General features: G+C 31.4%; 2 protein-coding genes across 2 annotated transcripts in view; both read left to right on the top strand.

Moving 5' to 3' along the window:
• Window positions 1-6099: 6099 nt before the first annotated feature.
• On the top strand, window positions 6100-13415 carry LOC113400447 (beta-1,4-N-acetylgalactosaminyltransferase bre-4-like). The gene is made up of 7 exons (XM_064217580.1): window positions 6100-6124; window positions 6863-6989; window positions 9529-9626; window positions 10108-10288; window positions 10588-10710; window positions 11073-11168; window positions 13232-13415. The coding sequence occupies exons 1-7, from the start codon at window positions 6100-6102 to the stop codon at window positions 13413-13415; spliced, it is 834 nt and encodes a 277-aa protein (XP_064073650.1).
• Window positions 13416-17040: 3625 nt separating this feature from the next.
• LOC113400606 (beta-1,4-N-acetylgalactosaminyltransferase bre-4-like) overlaps window positions 17041-19599 on the top strand; it is a 186075-nt gene continuing 183516 nt past the window's right edge. Inside the window, exon 1 of the mRNA XM_026640248.2 lies at window positions 17041-17360. The gene's annotated coding sequence lies outside the window, so the exon portion shown is untranslated. The remainder of the gene's footprint in view (window positions 17361-19599) is intronic.

The raw sequence follows: 19599 nt of genomic DNA, 5'->3' as shown, positions 1-19599 counted from the left end.
CGAAAATTACGTCGTTTTAAATGCAATTAAATGCTTTTGCAAGTTGCATAATAACGACCGTCGATAAAGTTGTAGATGTAGGTTACATGTATGAAGCAGCGATCAAGCAATTCGATCGCATCTTACATTTGCCTTACTACTAGAAAAGGATATACGGTACCTAAAAGCTTCCGCCTTCCATCACATGCTGGCAAAATTGCGGGCACAAACTACCAATAAATATGCCGGGAAATCTTAATTCAAATTCAAAACTATGAAATGTTAAGTTTATTTACACGCTCAACATTAATATTTTGATAACGTTGATAAGGATTGATAGTCTTCAATTAATTGAGTCAAGGTTGACTGACTGATCAAAGAGTGACTGATCGTCGTAAGCTTGAGCGAGTGTGATGTAATAATTATCTAACTCTGTCTAAATCATGGACTGATGGGGATATAATGAACGCCCAAGTTGAGTTCGAAAAGAATACAATTTTGTCAAGTACGTAGATGAGTGCGAGAGTATAGAAATTACGTAGATGAGCACTACTTCACTTTGATAATATAATTCATCCTCTAAAGGTAAACACGGTGTTTGAAATAAGTCAATTCATTAAAAAGTATAAAGATTGGTTAGGTGGAAATCTCATTGTATTTGATTAGTTACATACAAATATTTCATTGCCGTTACCAAAGAATAAAAAAGCCAGTGTAAGTTATTTTTATGATATAGTTGGCAAACGAACAGGAGGCTCACTTGAAAGAAACTACCACCGCCCATGGATATATGTAACATCAGGCTGCTGGCAGGTGCGTTGCTGGCCTTTAAGAAATATGTACGCTCTTTTCTTGAAGGTTCCTTATCAGTTCGGAAACCACCGCTGAAAGTTGCTAAAGAAAATGGAATAGTTTCTAAGATGTCGATGACCCGTTGAACTCACGTCTATTCTAGACGAATCTAATATAGGAAATAACGAAAATGATTGCGACCGAAACATGATCGACAAAAAATGTGTTAAATATTGCATGTTATTTAATATATTTTAGTCAATCCTAATTAATATCTTATCCCCTCAATTATATAACATTATATTCACATAGATATTTCTCCTGAACAGAGATATTCATTCCCCAATGACAGGTTAAACACGGATGTGCCTGTTGGTTACCTTCGTCTCGCAATTGTTTACTTAATTATCAAGTAATTAATTTTATCGAATAGTTTAATTTTTGCTTACTTACAGTCAAGTGTTATTAAGTACCTTAATAACACTTGACTGTGATTCATTATTGATTGTCAAGACGTTTATTTACCATCTTAAAATAAAAGAGGTTCTCAATTCGTTGGAATATTGTTGTATGTGTGATCAGCGAAAATTTAAAGCACGTTGTCCGATAACAATTATTGGAACGAAGTTCTTTTACGTGGCTTGCGATAGAGTGATCGTCACGTATGGAAAAACCCCCTCCATGCGACCTTTCCTTCTCTTCTCTTTCTTTCTGTTATTTTCTTTTGTTTTATATAATATTATTTAAATTTATTTTTTTAATTAAGTCTTGATTTTTATAACAAATTTGTCATTCTCATTTAACTATACTGAAACGTTAGTTTAGTTTATCGTGTCTATTATTTAATACCTCTAATCTCTTCGTAATCGTCTTTGGTAAGAAGATACTTGATAGATTCATGACATAATTTTTGGGCTTGTTTTTTGCGTGGTGGAATAAACTTCAGACCATCCCCTTAACGGTGGAAGAGATCTTAGCCCAATAGTGAGACATTCACAGGCTGATGCTTTACTACTGCATTAATATAGCCCATATAGTTGGCTAGACTCCGTGGACAATGGCAGCCGTGAATGAAATTGGTTAGGCGGACATCATCATCGTAGATTGGCAGCCGGTGCCGCTGTGGCGCCAGCTGCTGTGCACGATATGAAACCACTATCAAAATTTAGGAATTTGCATAGCATCCGTATTGTATTAAAGAGTTTTGTATTAAAGACAAAATGGTATAAAATTATTAAAAAAATTTTTCTTCAACTAACGAAATGAATACAAAAACATTGTTTTTGTATGGAATACTTTTGTTTTTATCAATTAAGTAGCGGTGAATACTTCAAGTAGTTTTTAAAGCTATTGACCCCCGTGGTCAAGTAGTGTGTACACCGGTTTTCATGGGTACGCCACTCCGAGGTCCCGGGTTCGATTCCCGGCCGAGTCGATGTAGAAAAAGTTCATTAGTTTTCTATGTTTTCTTGGGTCTGGGTGTTTGTAGTACCATCGTTACTTCTGATATTCCATAACATAAGTGCTTTAGCTACTTACATTGGGATCATTGTAATGTATGTGATGTTGTCCAAAATGTATGTATTTATTTATTATTTATTGACGCATTTTATAATATCAGTATAATTTCATTGACATTCCTTTATTTTATCATTTATTAAATGATTAATGAACATTTTAAATACATATCGATGCGACGGTCAACAAAAAAAATCGTTACGTTTTATTTATTGTTTAATAAATAAATGGATTAAACTTCACTTCACTAATTGCAATGTTTGTAGAATGCAAAGACAACATCCCATGTTTGCTTAAAAAATTCGAATGAAGTAATTAATCACTTAACATCGTCATTAGTGAGTTGTAAATTCAAGTGATGATATTGCGATCAAATTATATTATATATTTTATACAAGTTATATTTTAACAATGGTTAGCTTTTTACCAGTTAGGAAAATAATAAAGGTTTTGTTAACGAAGTTTGGTTTAAAAAGTAAGTAATTATATGTATTTATTAAAAGAACATGAATTTCATGTATGAAACGACAATTGTCTAAATTTAAAGTGGGTTAAATTGCGAAGCCCAGCTTCTTATGTAATAATAATATATTGTAAAACCTTCTCGAAACGCGTTGCATCACCTGGTTGAAATTTTATGTACTTATTTAGTTTCATTAGTTTTTTTTCAAATAGGCTACCTAGAATAATACTGTAAGCACTAATACCTTTTTGCATCAAAAGCGATATGTTTTAAATGTTACATAATAATATACAAATGTTAGGTAATCAAACAAATAAAATCGTGTACCATAAAATACTATAATAAAAATAAAACTTAATTTAGAATATGTAAAAATAAAATTAAATATAATAATAAAAATGTAAAATTAATATTTTATTTGTGATTTTTATTGACTATTAAAAGAATTTTAGGTGTTTTATATTTTTTTTTATTTTTTGACAGAATGTACTTAATTGTTTGCTTATTCAATTTATTTTTTCTTTTTTTATCTTACTAGCTGATCCGGCGTCCCGATTAGCAGAATAAGTATAAAAAAAAAACTAAAAAATTAATGAACCGACTTTTAGGCGGTACGCAGTTCGCAGGGTCAGCTAGTAAGAATATATAAATGTTCTACTCAAATTAAAACATGCTAGTTTACTTTCAGTGGTCCTAAAGAAGTTTCATTTGAAAAAACTTAAATATAATTTAATAAGCTGAGATGAAACAATGAAGCCCAAAATAAGGTCTATGTCTGTTTCATAAATATGTAAATAATTCATGAAAATATAGTTTGTTCGTATATGCATAATACAATAATAATACGTTTGATATAAATTTAAATTGAATACCTCTAGTAACCTTAGTACTTACATAACAGTTATCATTTTTGAACATTCGCATAATTATTAAAATGAAATCAAAAATGTTATTTCAGGATAGATAAGACTCCATGCAAATGCCGGGAGAGTACACTGTATTTAAAAAAAAAAATATGTATATATTAAATAGGGTAGGTCGTCTGGTAAATGGGCTACAACGCAAATTCCACTACCTTGAGAAGGTTGAGTGAGACAGTTTGACTACATGCGCAAGGACCACAATATCACTAATTTGTTTTACTCCTTGTGCTTGTAGGTACACTGGCTAGCTCAACCTTCGAATTTTACTACTTCAATACTAAATATTGCTGATTGCCGGTTGTATATACTACTGGCATATGTACATGATGAGTAGATTACTACCCATAAGAGTAAGTTACCTTAAGCCCTACCAAATATTTTATTATATAATGCTCAAATTAATAAAAGGCTTTATGTCCAGAATATGTAACATTTAAAAAAAAAAATATTTTTCATATTAATGTCTTTGGATATTATTTACAATTTTAATCATCTTTAAGCAATTAATTAAATTAATTAATTAAAACATAATTAAGTATAAACGTTAGTAAGAGTTTAAAATGATTGATTATACTATAACTTAACCCAAAAATGTTTTAATTTATAACTTTTGATAAATACCTTTCATAATATTAGGTCAAGTCGGTATGTTATAAATCTATTCTTCTCAAAACGTAAACGCACACATAGCTTGGCGGTAAGAGGGTTGGCAAACGATCAAAAGGTCGCGAGATCGATATTCGCGGCTGGACTTATTTCGTGTCCTAGGATAACCTTTTTCTATCATTTGTGTTAGTAATCAAGGGTTTAAGAAAATTAGATTTTGTCGTATTAATTGCAATATATTTCAATAGTTCTATTAGATATTTTGACACTAAATGATATCTGGTAATATTACTAATGTTTTAAATTTTGTCTTTTTGAAAGAGTAGGTACTTCAATTTTTATATTACCAAGGTCTATAAATATGACAGATATTTATAGATATAGATAGTTAGATACGTTTGCGTGATACAGATAAATTTTTATCCTCGATTGAACGGTACTCAATCTCCATCGTGTCTTCTCCATGGCACGTGACATTGGCGAAATAATCTGTGCCCTCTTGGCACAAATAAAAGCCAGAATAAAAAAAAAATATATATCTGAACGATTAAACTTTTGTATATTCTGTTGAATATAAAAAAAAAAAAAATAATCCAGTGTATAAAAGTATAAATTGTATTGATTTTTTATTTCAATTTTAGAACGAGTTCGAACTTTAAAATCAGAAAGTCACAATAAAGAAGACAAAGACACAAAATGTGTTTTTCGAGTGACATGTGTTATTCTACTATTAGCAATAACGTGTTGTGTTCGATTTATAAAAGTTACAAATACAAACATAAGGGAATATGTTAGTATGAAGTTAACATGGATTGAAGACGACAACACAACTACAGTTATTTACGAAAATATAAAAAGCGGTAATAATTTTATACTCATTTTATGGAAGCAGACGAGCACAATTGAATAGAAAGTTAGAACGCCGCCTATGATGGAACCTGAAATATTTGTCCCTTGCGCTTGTAATAACATTGGGTCTCTCACCCTTCGAACTGGAATTGAGCAATATAAAGTATTACTATACGGTGGTATAATAATTGACGATTAGTACCAACTAATCGCCAACCTACCCACCAACCTACCCGATGACCGTGCAAAGACCTACCACTTTTTTTTTTTTTTTACTATCAATAACAAAACAAATTATGGTTCATGAGACCTTTTTTCTTTAAATCATCTGAGTGATGTGTTTTTTTTTTTTATTAATGTTTAAAACCAGAGAAAATCACAAAACAAACTAAACGAAACTAAACGTAGGAAAATTAAATTTTAAATATGACTCAAAATAGAATTCTGTGATTTATTTTTTAGTGCAGTCGGATCTTTATATCCTAAAAACATCAGAAGCTAAAGCGAATTTGAATTAAAAGCATAATATGTGACGTTTAGGTAAACTTATGAATAAACATTTGGCCTTTTAATGAAACATAATAAAACATTGCCCTGCCCATGAATTTTAAAAATCATTCCGTGAGTTTAGGGATTTATTGTTTGTTTGTAACATGTTACACGCGCGTTGTAAAGCTATTGTTCATGTTTGTTTAGGTTTAAACAATTTAAATAACTTATACATACACTAAGTATTATATATTACAGAATTCGGAAAAATATTTACATTGTTGAATTAAAGTTAAATTTAATAATATATGCAGTTTAAGTTGAATTTAATTATAGCTGCAATACTGACGAAATCTCTAGCTAAAGGTGGAATCAGACTGTTCCATTTTCGACAATTTTGTGTTCCTTTTTGGGACCATACGTCTAAACTAAAAATGAAACAAAAGTGACAAATTAATTCATTAGCGCACCCATGCAACAATGTTGGATATTGGCATTCGGCTTAGTAATTCGTATTCGCTCTAGTGATCTTTCCTCAGATTGAATGTATCTAAATTCACCTTATTTATATCACCTTAATGGTATATTCAGCTTAATAAGTAAGAAGTCGGTTTCTCATTCGAAAAAAAAAATGATGTCACGCTATTTTGCTCTCTATAATATGTTTTTAACATTATAATAAGTAATATTTAGAGTATATGTAGCATAATAATTGTTTGATAATTTAAGATCGTTTTCTGCGGTGTCTTTCGAGTTTGTTCTTGCATAATATCTCTTCTGATTTACAAGATCAAATCCATGATATGGTGGAGCTGTTATAGCTCGTTACATTAAGAATTAGTGTTCAAGTTTATCAAGAAAGAAAGAAAAGTTAATTTAGGTCACGGAACAATTGTAAAGAGTATAAAACAAAAATCCTGACAAAAAATAGGTATAAAATAAACAATAATCAGTTAATTATTTTAATCGATAAGTTGTGTTTAGAATACAGACCCGATCTCAAACAATTTTGTTACTACGTTTACATTACAATTTTACTTCATTTAAGAAATGTTCTTAATAAATATACTTTAGTAATTAAATCTTTTTTCACCATATCAACATCTAGTGGCTGCAGGAAATGGCGGAGAAATAAATTTACCCACATGCTACATCAATATAACTGAATGCGGTAAATATACACACATACATATATACTTATGAAATTTTTACATTCAAATTTGAAGAAAACAAATTTTTTTAGGTGAAATATTTGTTAATAAAACAATTACGAAATATCCCGAGGAATATCCAGAAGTGAGTACTGGAGGATATTATCGTCCGAAAAATTGCAAGTCTAGACATAAAGTTGCTGTTTTAGTACCGTACAGGTAAGAGAGATTTTTTTGAATGTTCTATATTTTCGAACATCCTTGTTAGATAATAGTCAAACGCTTATAGTCTAGGTTGGCCTAACTTGTAATAAGTATAACATAATATAATACGACACAACTTGATGTAGCGTCGGCAAAATTCGTAAAACCGATCACATCCGAATTAAGTGCGCCAAAATCATCAATCTTTATTTACTTCTTATTTGAAAATAATATTTACGCAAACGTAATAGTATGTAATGCCATAGAAATAAATACATTCGTCAAATTGTCGATCGATTGATTTTTATATTTAATTTGTCGATGCTACATATTATAAATTGTGCCGTACTATACTCGTGTAATAAACCAATTCGCATGTATTTTTAGCAAAGCACCAGAAGCCGCTTATCCAGTACTATTATATAGTAAATTCCTCCATTAAATATTAAAGTATTACATTGACCTGACTAACATAAATCCTCCGTGGGAAAGCTTATGCTGGTGTATTTCCCTGACACTAAAGGGTTGATTTAGACGAGACCTATTCAATTGATAGATTTGCTGAACGAAAAAAATTATATATTTAGAGACGTTGAGAAACGAAACGACGTCAAGGATAATGGTTTCCTTGACATCTGATTAGTTTTTACAAGTCTTGTGGGCGTCATCAGGATAAATCCCTGCACTAATTTTTTATTGTTTTTTAGTAAAATTATAAAGAATTGCTTAATAATGTAGAAACTTCATATTTTAATTCATATCTATGACATTTTGTATGACGTTTTAATTAGTATTAATATACCAGTTACTAGAACCCAAAAAGAATTTCTCGGTCATTACCTATTCTGTCATTTAAAAAAAAAAGTCTTTTATACAGGTTAAATACCTATATAAACTTAGTAAATGTTTGAGTGAACGGCGCTTAAAATTGCAAATTCAGTAGCAATAGTCTCCTTACAATAAAAGGAAGCGGCAGGAAAAATCTTTTGAGTCTTGCTAGCGTTGTATAGAGCTTACATAATGGCCTCCATTTTGAATAGTGAATGTTTCATCACGAAGAATACAGTTCTCGATTTGATACTGAAATTTGAATGCAAGCTTAACATAACAGAGTCTTTTATCTAAGTTTAAAAAGGTTTTTATTTTTATTTTTGGATTATATTTGGCATTATTTTAGAATTGATATACAGACCGATAATGAAACTTAACGGTTTTTATTGATGTTGAAGGTGTGTAGCAAACACCATCAAATACTCTGCCATCTGATGATATAATTGACGTTACTATTACCTTTTTGCTTTTAATTACTTACATACATTCGGTTCACTGTCTCTTTGCATTAAAACATTGCACAGATGTTGCGCATGTATAATTAAATATGTCAGTTAATTATCTATGAAAGTGTAAATGTTGCCATTTAAAACAATAAAATATCAAGACTCCTTCCCTCGATTATTCGGTCACATTTTATTAATAATGATACAAGCCCAAAGAACATTGAAATACACAGCACAAAGACCTCATTTGTAATATTTTTTTGAATACTTAGTCACTGCTTTAGCATGTATTAATTATGTACTTGGCCCAAAAATTACGACTCTTTCAGATACCAAACATAAACTGATACGTGCATTGGCCTTTTGGCAAAGTGTCACTAGCCAAGATTCCCATAGCAAATATAGATATGGTATACGAAAACGTGTACAAGAATTATATAATAAAAAGCGAATAATTGATCCTATCAATATCGTATCTACTATTAATTAGACAATTATGTATGAGATCGTATAAATAGTGTTTAATTCATAACCAGCAAAACCGTCAGCAGACGCAAAAAAGTAACAGTTTTTAAATGACCCATTGCTGGGCTAACTCTCCCTTTGAGGAGAAGGTCTGGAGTTTATACTACCACGTTGCTCCAATGCGGATTGGAGTACCATACAAGTTGAAGAATTAAATTGAAATTAGATACATGAAGGTTTCCTCATTGTGTTTCCTTTCATTACCGATCACAAGATGAATTATAGCGCGTGAAAATTCAGTGGTGCTTTGCGTGGTTAAAATGCACGCGTTCTAATCACTGGGCCATTTCGCTGCAAACTTTTTCCGAAACGCAATGCATCTTCTGGTATCAATTTATGTCAATTGGTTTAGTACATTTTTCAGTTATGCATCACAAAAAAAATCCTTAGTTTACAGTATATATGCGTATAAACAGTAACTTGAGTACAGTAACTAATAATATGCCAAGAAATCCTGCGGAAATACTTGCTTATTGTGTGGGAAATTACTGGTCACGAAACCGCGAATTTATTAATTTGAATGTCTCTTTCCATCCGTTTGGTTGTTTGTTTACCTCCCGTGCATCCATTACATTTTAATAAAATGCAGTTTGTTTACCGATGCGCAATATTGGGTCAACAAAGTATTGCCATTACCGAAAACAAATTCGTATAGTTAAAATTAAATTGTATTTTCATTTGTTGTTCATGTGCTTCTGTGTTTTCTAATATTATTTGTGATACGCTAATTATATTTATGTTTCGTTTCACAGAGATCGTAAAAAAGACTTGTTTGTTTATCTTCATAATATTCATCCTTTCCTTATAAGGCAAAAATTGGAATATAGGATATTTGTTATTGAGCAAAAAGGTAAGGACACAAATATTTACGTATAAATTTAGTGACTATATCTAGAGCATTCATAATGAAACAAATCGAATTATTGACAGAAGAGATGTACGGTACTTATTATTTAATTAGCTTATTTTTAGATAATATACATGAAAATAATGTATATTATCGAGCTTCAAGCAAATTAACTTTGTAACACGATCGCGTCTGTCTTCGTATAACGCTGTCATTTGGTACATCCAAACTTACCAACGGACGGACATGAAACGCAACGTACAATACGTCATACATACGCAGTATTACATTGCGTTTAAGCACACAGTACCCTTAGACTTGAATTACACCTAACAGCTCTCGATTTAAACGAGTTCAAACAATAAAGGTAGGATCTTACTGTTAGTGTGCTTACGATAATTAGGGCTGATAATTTAGTGAGGACTTATAAGAGCTTAGAATATGGTAGACGAAATAACAGATTAATTATGATTTTCCCAAACAGGCACAGATGTTTTCAATAGAGGCAAACTTTTCAACGCAGGTTTTGTTGAGATCAAAAAATATGGCATATGGCGCTGTGTAATATTCCATGATGTGGATTTGTTACCGTTGGACGATAGAATATTGTACTCATGTCCAACATGGCCAAAACACATGTGCGCAACAGTTGCGGAAGTTAAGAAGTAATTTTTTTTTATGTTAAGTCTTCGTTTCGAATCTTTGAATATATGTATTTAAAAAAATAATAGAAATCTAGAAACTTCTAATTCTACTAATAAGAATTTATTTGGGATGTTTATTTTTATACTCTCCAAACCTTGCAAACCTCTTTGGGTAATAATAATTTGGTTCCCATGGGTGGCCGCGCGTTTAAGTTACAAGGAATTGTATGTATTTTTTACCAATAAATGATTAGATATTATGTAAATTACGATACAAAAAAAATGTTTTAGTGATAATTTATTTTAATTATGTTTTTCAGACCAAAATTTCGATCTCTATTCGGTGGCGTGTCTTCTATGGATGTGCAGCAATTCCAGCAAGTCAATGGATATTCCAATTTATATTGGGGTTGGGGGGGAGAAGACAACGACTTGTTCTGGAGGTTTCACTCAAATTATTAAATCGAGGACATAAAAAAACATACTAAATGTTTTAAAGACAAAACAATAATAAAGGAATTGTTATACATTCTTAAGATGTCTGTATACATATAACAAGAATATGTTCGTTAAATTACTTACAATTTAATATTAACGAAGAAAATATGCAAAAGTTTACATCACTAATGCATAGATATAGATATAGAGCAAAATCAAAATGAAAACATTGGTATAAAATATTTTTTAGATAAATAATAATATATAAAACAGAATGAACAGTTTCTGGTCTTTGACCTTGATTTAAAAATTTACGTAGTTTATTCTGTTAATAATTTTTTTTTTTTTAATATTCTTTTATTTCTAGAATCCGAGCTGCAGGCTTGCCAATAGTGAGAAATCGTAAAGACATCGCACGATATACTACTCTTAAGCATTCAGTACAATCGCCAAATCGTCTACGGTTAGTGACTTTATTATGGTACATTGTTTTTGTTATATATGTTAAGGAGTAGGATTGCGTCAGTTAAACCACGAGTTACACACTGTTTTAATCGAGGCGTTGCACCGGCGGGGACGCAGCCATACGCACACACGTAAACGCTTCACTTAACTACATATATTACAGTTTTCCATGTATTAAATCTTAGTGAAGGCAAGTCCGAGGTGTCCGCGTTTGGTGACTAAATGATTTATAAGATATGTACAAAACTAAAAACCAACGAAAATCTGTAAATGATCAAATTATCTCAAACAGTGCCTTTAGATACAGATGCAGACTTTTATTTTGGATATCAATGAATTATAAATAAATAAATATTGGACAACATCACATTCATTACTCTGATCCCAATGTAAGTAGCTAAAACACTTGTGTTATGGAAATCAGAAGTAACGACGGTACCACAAACACCGAGACCTAAGACAATATAGAAAACTAATGAACTTTTTCTACATCGACCCGGCCGGGAATCGAACCCGGGACCTCGGAGTGGCGTACCCATGAAAACCGGTGCACACACTACTCGACCACGGAGGTCATACACTACTCGACGACACTGTATTACTATTTAAACTATACATTTTTGCGAGATGCTGACTTTAATTTATGAGCTAAACACATTGATGCGTAGGTTTACAGAGCGCGAATATAAATAAATAAATCACGCTACGCGTATGGTATAATGTAATTAATATCGGCGTAATTTTTTATCAATCTAATGCTCTCGTAATGTTTTATCATATATACTTTAGTGTGGAGACTTAACAGATGCCAGAATTATTTATTATTTTATCAACAGTGGTAACGCTCTGTGTTCTTATCTAATATTAACAAACATGTAACTACACACTAATGTACGAGTGATAGCTTTTATACATTTATATTGATTGACAATAAGCGTATTTTAAAATAGAAAAACGAATCTTGTTAATGAATTAGTTTAGATATAAAAGTAATACTGAGTTACTGTATGTATTTTACTGCTTAAATGTAATTTATATAATACGTTTAAACCTAACACAATTAAATCTGTATACTTATCAACAGTAATGCTATTCTGTAAGAACCCACTTCGTATCTCACTCGTGAATCTCGTGATACCGTGATATGAATATAGTTTCTGCTTTGGAACATAATGCAGACCCAACACTATTAAAACTAAAATATTCGTAAGTAACTAGTCGTGGAAAAGGCGATTAACGCGACGGTTGATGTTATCGCCAATGAGCTAGAAACTTTCCTTTTTAGACAACACGTTGCAAATCACGCTGTGCTTTTACCTTCCTTTCTGTCGCTGAATTTAGGATCAACAACATCATAAGGCTTACATACAATTATAGCATACATTTCATCAAAAACCGTGAGGCGAGGACGGATGGGTCGACAGTTTTTCGACTTTTGTCCCAAACGCGTTGAAGATGCGGAGCCAATACATTGGAAACGAATGGCAAACGGATTGGAGATGCTCCAGGTTGTACGACTACGTCGAGTATTTAGTTTTATTAAATGTTTAAAATACCACCGAACGGAAGCAAGTGCATTTCAGTGTATTAGTGTAAGTTGATTCAAAATGCAGTTGGAGTCGAGACGGTGTAATATCATCTTTACAGTCTACACGCTATTGTGATGCATACAATATCACATATTGACATATCACTTTATGACATAACACGATCGTATTCTGTGGTGACTAAGTCTGTTCTTACAGAATAGCTGTAAGTTGTCTGGTATAAATGTTTGTGATTGATATCATCATGATTTTCACGGTCCATAATGGTACCATATGTAACATTTCTCGGCAAAGGTCGTTTCTGTTAATTTTGTTTGGAGTTTCTTAAATCACATTTTACCTTCAATTCTGAGTATGAGACAAACTTTAAGCACAAAGGAATCTTATGAAAACAACAAACAAAATAAGCGTTGCTCGTTAGCTAGTTTTATCCACTGAAAAAATTGACTTTGTAAATATGAATGTCACACAGATTTGACATTTATTTGACAACTGAACTTACTTTTTTTTTCAGATTTGCTCTATTGTCTTCGACTTATCAGCGTTATAAAAGAGAGGGAATTTCAAATTTGAAGTATAAAGTGGAATCGGTCACGGAGCAACATCTTCACACCCATATAATTGTTGACATAAATCCTGGTAAAGAAAATACTACAAAATTGATATCGCAATGGATTAAATCACGTTACCTTGAATAAAAAATGTGCTTTTTTTTTTAATCATTATAGACTAACCTTACCTCTATTGTATTTAAATAATACTTTAATTATATTATTCGTACATATAATACTATTTTTACAATAATATGTATGATATCTTCCTTATCGGAATTGGAATTTTAGCAACTTGAAAGTCTGCATTTACTGGGTGGTGGTGGGTACCTAGGGCCGGACTGTAAGTTTAGGGCCCCTGGGCTAATACTACTTAGGGGGCCACCTAAGACATATCTGAACGTAGACTTGAATTAAATCCATTAGATGGGTTTGATTAATTGCAGTACTCGCAGGGCTGAAAGTTATTAATTCTTTCGCATTATCGTCTATTTTTTACTTTGACATGACTTAGCTGGGGCCCCATTGCATCCATGGGGCCCTGGGTTGAAGCCCAAAAAGCCATATGGTAGATCCGACCCTATGGGTACCTACCCAAACTGGCTTACACAGGGCCCACGACAACCCAACCACTCATCAGATATTCTACCGTCAAACAACAATACTCATACTGAGTACTGTTGTTGTGTTTCAGTTTGAAGGGTGAGTGAGTCAGTATAACTACAGGCACAAGGGACATAACATCTTAGTTACTAAGGTTGGTGGCGCATTGGCGATGTAAGGAATGGGTAATATTTCTTACAGCGCCATTGTCTATGGGTGTTGGTGACCACTTACCATCAGGTAGCCCATATGCTCTTCGGTCAAACTATGCCATAAAAAAAGGTGCTGTGCTACTATCTTCCTCAAAGCCATCAGAAATAATCAGGCATTTTAATACAGAGAGGAGTCCAATTCCACTAACAATTTGACGGTTTATCGCAATCGAATCGAAATGTTGCCATTCACCCGAGTATTCTACAAACGCAACGATCCAGTTGCAGTTGGGTCAAAGTTGGATCGGAATATAATTGGAATCGTATCGTTACCGATATAATTAAGTCAAATTCGTTCTTAGTTACGTAATCGTAAATAACCTCAGCTTAATAACGTAGGTTAATCTTTGTAAGTAATAATCGAAATTGAATCGGATTAGAACCGGCAAATTAAGCAAGAAAGCAAATTAGTAGAATTGGCCCCCAGGATATAGGCGCCTCATTTGTAAATCTCTAATCTGCCTTTGTTGTAATTGGAATCAGTGTAGTGTAGTATGATAAACAGAGCTGTACAATGTACAAGACGTAACTACCAATTTATTAAAAACAAACGATCTTTATTTCTAACTAAGCTTAAAGAAATTTAAGAAATTTTTAGTATGATGTATTACTTATTTATTTCCTTAATGTGAGACAAAAACAATGTAAGCATAGCTTAAATTCCAATCGAAGAAAACGCAAATATAAACGAAACTTACGATTTACGTATATTCCAGTTGATTTGGTGTTAGCTCTGCTATAATATAATGCTATATTTCTTTTCTCACTTGTCTTGATATAAAATATAATTGTTTACTTTAGAACACTATGCCACTTAACTACTTATATTTTAATGTTAAATTTTCAAGTTCCGATCCCAACTATCTCAATGTTCATAACGCCATTTTTTCACCAATACATTTATTCAATTCTTAATATTAAATATATTTTATTTGTCTTCAGTCCTCCTACGATTAGAGTTGGGTATATAGTATGCTAGTTGTTGCCTGCGACTTCGCTCACGTTTTAGGGGTTGGTCGTCAGGTGCTTAAAAAAACATATACCTATTAGTATAGATATGTAGATTATAGGAAATATCCATAAGTATATAATTGCTCAAAGAAAAGCGATGCTACCAAATCAATCCATTGCTATGCAAAGATCAATGTATGATGTTTATCAAGATTTTTAAAGGGCATCAGGTATGTAGAATGTACATTATTGATATTATTTTTGAAATATGACTCTAGAATCCAGGCGAGGTTTTATCCACTTGTGGCAAACATGTTACTTACGAGAACCAATGGCGAATGAATGGAGTAGTTTTTTCTTCAGATCTAATATAGGATACGCGGACACTTAATCTTCCAGTTTTTATTGCTCCGTCAAAACAATTTATTTATTTTCTAACGAAAGGTCTGAAATGCTACATGAGCGAGAAACTCTGAAAGATTATCACTTGAAATTTCTGAAACAGCTTGTGTTCGATAATATAAGTTATATGAGAATTTAAGATATTACATTAGTACATTAGCAGCCTGTAAATTTTCCACTGCTGGGCTAAGGCCTCCTCTCCCTTTGAGGAAAAGGTTTGGAGCATATTCCACCATGCTGCTCCAATGCGGGTTGGTGGAATACACGTGGTTTCCACACGATGTTTGCCTTCACCGCCGAGCACGAGATGAATTATAAACACAAATTAAGCACATGAAAATTCAGTGGTGCTTGCCTGTGTTTAAACCTGAAATCATCGGTTAAGATGCACGCGTTCTAACCACTGGGCCATCTCGGCTCTTAGATATTAAATTTGCCGATATGGGCTATAAAATAATTTTGATTGTACAGAACTAGGTTTTTGCCATAATCATTATCTTCAATAACATCATCTACTTATCCATAGTCCAGTGCTTATTTTTTATATAGCGATACTAAATGTAGTAGAACTAGAATTTACGCGAAACTGCTGCTTCATAGCCATTTCTAATTTATATCGAAAGATGTGAAGTGATTGTTGAATGATCGAAATCAATCAAAAGTAGTAGATATTATCATTAGATGGATACTACTTTTTCACCCTTAGTGTTTTTTAGTAAAGGCACAGCTTCATTCAGAAATATGGTACTTGTATTGATAGTTGTGTTGAAAAAAAGTGGTTGACAAATTAAATCACCACCACCATAAAATAAAAATTTTGCTTGGTTATACTTTAATGCGCATTGGTTAACTTAGATAAATTCTTTCAGCAGATTTTATCGTATTCAAATTATAATTTATAATGTAGGGAGAAATAAATCGATGTTTTGATGATCAAGATAATAAATATTTCGGAAATCGTATGACTTAAATAAATCTTTTAAGAAATATTTGCGACGGTATAATAAATCCATCCAATTCATATTTCATATCATATTTATATCTAAAATTTTATGAAATAATATAAAAATAAACTGTATTGTAAAAGAAAAGTTAGGTATAGACAATACATCATATATCAAAGTATTTATTTATCACTCATATATATTTTTTAAAAAAATCGATGTGGACTTTTTAATAATAATCACCGGTTAAAAAGGGTATTATAACATAAATAAAAGAATTTATTTTGAATATTTCTCAAAAAATAAACTAACTTTGCTACTTTGTAGATTTTTGCAGATTATAATAATATTTACGAATTTACTGAATTTCGAAGTCACAATATGAATGAAATATCTGCTTAAAATGAAACGTTTCGAAGCACTGTAGACAGTGCTGCCAAAGCAGTACTCATACCGAATTTTGGACTACTTTATATGATGCAGATATTAACATTTACTATTTTAGTTACAGAATTTTCTGGGATAATTTTATATTATTATCAGTATGAACAGTAACATCAACTTAAAATGTTTTTAATTACTATAAAAGACATTTGAAATCTTGATCTCCCCATAAAATTAACAAAACATCAGGCAGATTATTATTCAAACATGGTATCATTCAGTCTGACTCTTCACTAAATGTCAGTTGGATTTTGCGGTTTGCGGTAGTAGGTGATCTTTTGGTGGATTTTCCGTGTTTTCTCTAATCATTTTCGCACTTTCACCATTTTTTAAAATGTTTATATTATTTTGAATAACTGAAACTCGTTACAATTTTTTTTAAAGTCGGCGTATGTTATTCGAATACATTTTTTTGGAATATAGTTGTTTATAGTCAAAGACAGGCAGTGTGTTTTTTGGACCGATTGGTTTTTGTGAGGAAATTTGTACCAGTTTTGGCGCAAGTTTATTTGAATCTACAACAAATGGTGTAAAAGGTTAGTAGTTAGTTACTTTCAAATATTTTTTATTTATTAAGTTTATAATGTAAACATTGCTGTTTTGGCTGCGTCGTTCTATATTTAGAAATGGTACTTAGTGGGGGATAGTGTTGTTCTGTCACAATCTATTTACTTCATCACCATAATATTGTAAAGAAATGTAGAAGTTGACAGAAGTAAACAATAAGTTATTTAGAGAACCTTTATTACTTTCTTGAATAATCTTAAAAACATTGTTTACTTATGTAATGCTATACATAGATTTCTGTAATTGTATTTTAAAGTTTTAACACTAATGTTTCGTATTTAAGAATACTTATTAAAATTATACCAAAGATTTTGTATGCCATTTTTTTATTAATTTATTTATGAGCTATAGCTTATCACTAGAGACCGGATTATATGCAACATAAAAATCTCGAAATATGCATGCAAATATATATGAAAAATGTTTGAAACATGCACGAAAACTGACAGAATCTGCAACATTAAATGACAATTTTTTTATTGTTTTGTAAATATTATTCCTTTAAATTTACGTTTATTGTTAGTAAATACTTTTTTTAAGTTTTACTTTATAATTTATAAAATAAGAAACGATTAAGTAGTAGATTTTTTATTAATTACAAAATCTGCATACATTTAGTATAGTACCTGTTCATTGATTGACGATAATCGATACAGTAACATGTTACATTATTTTATATTTTTGAAACCGTTAACAATCAAGTATTGTTCTAAATGTTCAGTGGGAAGATTATGTCTTCGATCATCCAAAATATTTTTATAGATCGAAAATGATTGCTCCACATCTACTGAGGTAACTGGGCAGAATTTGAACTTGGGTACTATGTTAGCGTTATAAGTTATAATTTCTAGCAAAACTTCCGCTGGCCCATTATTAAAGCTATTAATTTGACACAGATGTTCAAAGCCTGGATTATTGTTCAAAATATTTTTAAACTTTTCTTAAGTTTATGCGGCAACATACTTGGCAACGTTGAGTTTTTTCTAATTCTTTGCAGGCCACTAAATAGGGAGGAGAAGGTTCTAGTTTTGTTTACATTTAGAGCTAGAAGTAGACATGGTTATAATCTATTGTCGTGGACCTTTTTTTCTCAATCCTACGACGTGAACACTTGTTTTGACATGTTGGTCTATTTGAAACTTTTTAGTGCACGAAAAATTTTTCTCGCAAACTCGACAATATAAAACATTTCCGTCGAAAGTAAATGTTCCAGGAAAGTCACTTATCCACGAAGACACACTTTTTTTTTCGGGAGGCATTGTACAATTTCACACAAAAACTTGAACTGCAGATGAATGAGCACGCACGTCAACAATAGAAACAATAACATGCGTAGGTAATAGGTGGAGGAAGGAATAGTGTGGTAGGCGAGCACGACGATCATTTTGTCTCTTTCATTTTATTATCCTACCAAAACAAAAGACGCGCGACTGCTGTGTGCGTTGCGCTAAAAAAATACTATAAATTATAGCAATAATATGCATCATCACTACAGCTTAGAAAAAATATGCTATTAGCGCTGAAAACGGCTTAAATATGCAAATACATATTATCCGGTCTCTACTTATCACTATAGTAAGTAAATGTTGTATCCAAAATAAAAATAAAAACTATTTATTAAATTTAATATAATTTTAAACAAAATAAAAACCTTGACACAATTATAATAAATTGAACTTAAATACAATCAGTTACAAAATTTTAATAAAAATAATTATTTAATTTAATTATAACCATAAGCTATGTAAGTGAATGTTTCAAATTATAATGCAAAATGTCTTGTTTAAAACTTTTAGCATTATACTTTTGTCTATTCGTGAAGGTTACCTTCAAGAATCTGCGATTGATACTAACAGGTGCTTATTCAGCATATTATGATGTAAGTAATACACACATTAGATACAATTCATAGAGTATATAATACAGTCATAACCAGTTCTATAATACATAATGTACATAGATACTTCAATAGAAAAAAAAAACAGTGTTAGTATTGTTTTGAACATGAATTAATTATTTTGATATATTAAATATTTTATGAATAAAAAGTGTATTATGCTATTTGCCAATGATATTATTGATAAATACCATTATAATACATACATTCAACAATAATTTATGACTAAATCTATTCATGATTTGCAACATGATTGACATTAATCGATTGCTGCAATAGAAAGACTTGTTACCTATATTCTATTGACTTAT

This window comes from Vanessa tameamea, chromosome 17 (genome assembly GCF_037043105.1).
Source record: "Vanessa tameamea isolate UH-Manoa-2023 chromosome 17, ilVanTame1 primary haplotype, whole genome shotgun sequence".
Classification (NCBI taxonomy): domain Eukaryota; kingdom Metazoa; phylum Arthropoda; class Insecta; order Lepidoptera; family Nymphalidae; genus Vanessa; species Vanessa tameamea.
Note: the sequence above shows the minus strand (reverse complement) of the source record. Positions and strands in the feature narration are given on the sequence as shown.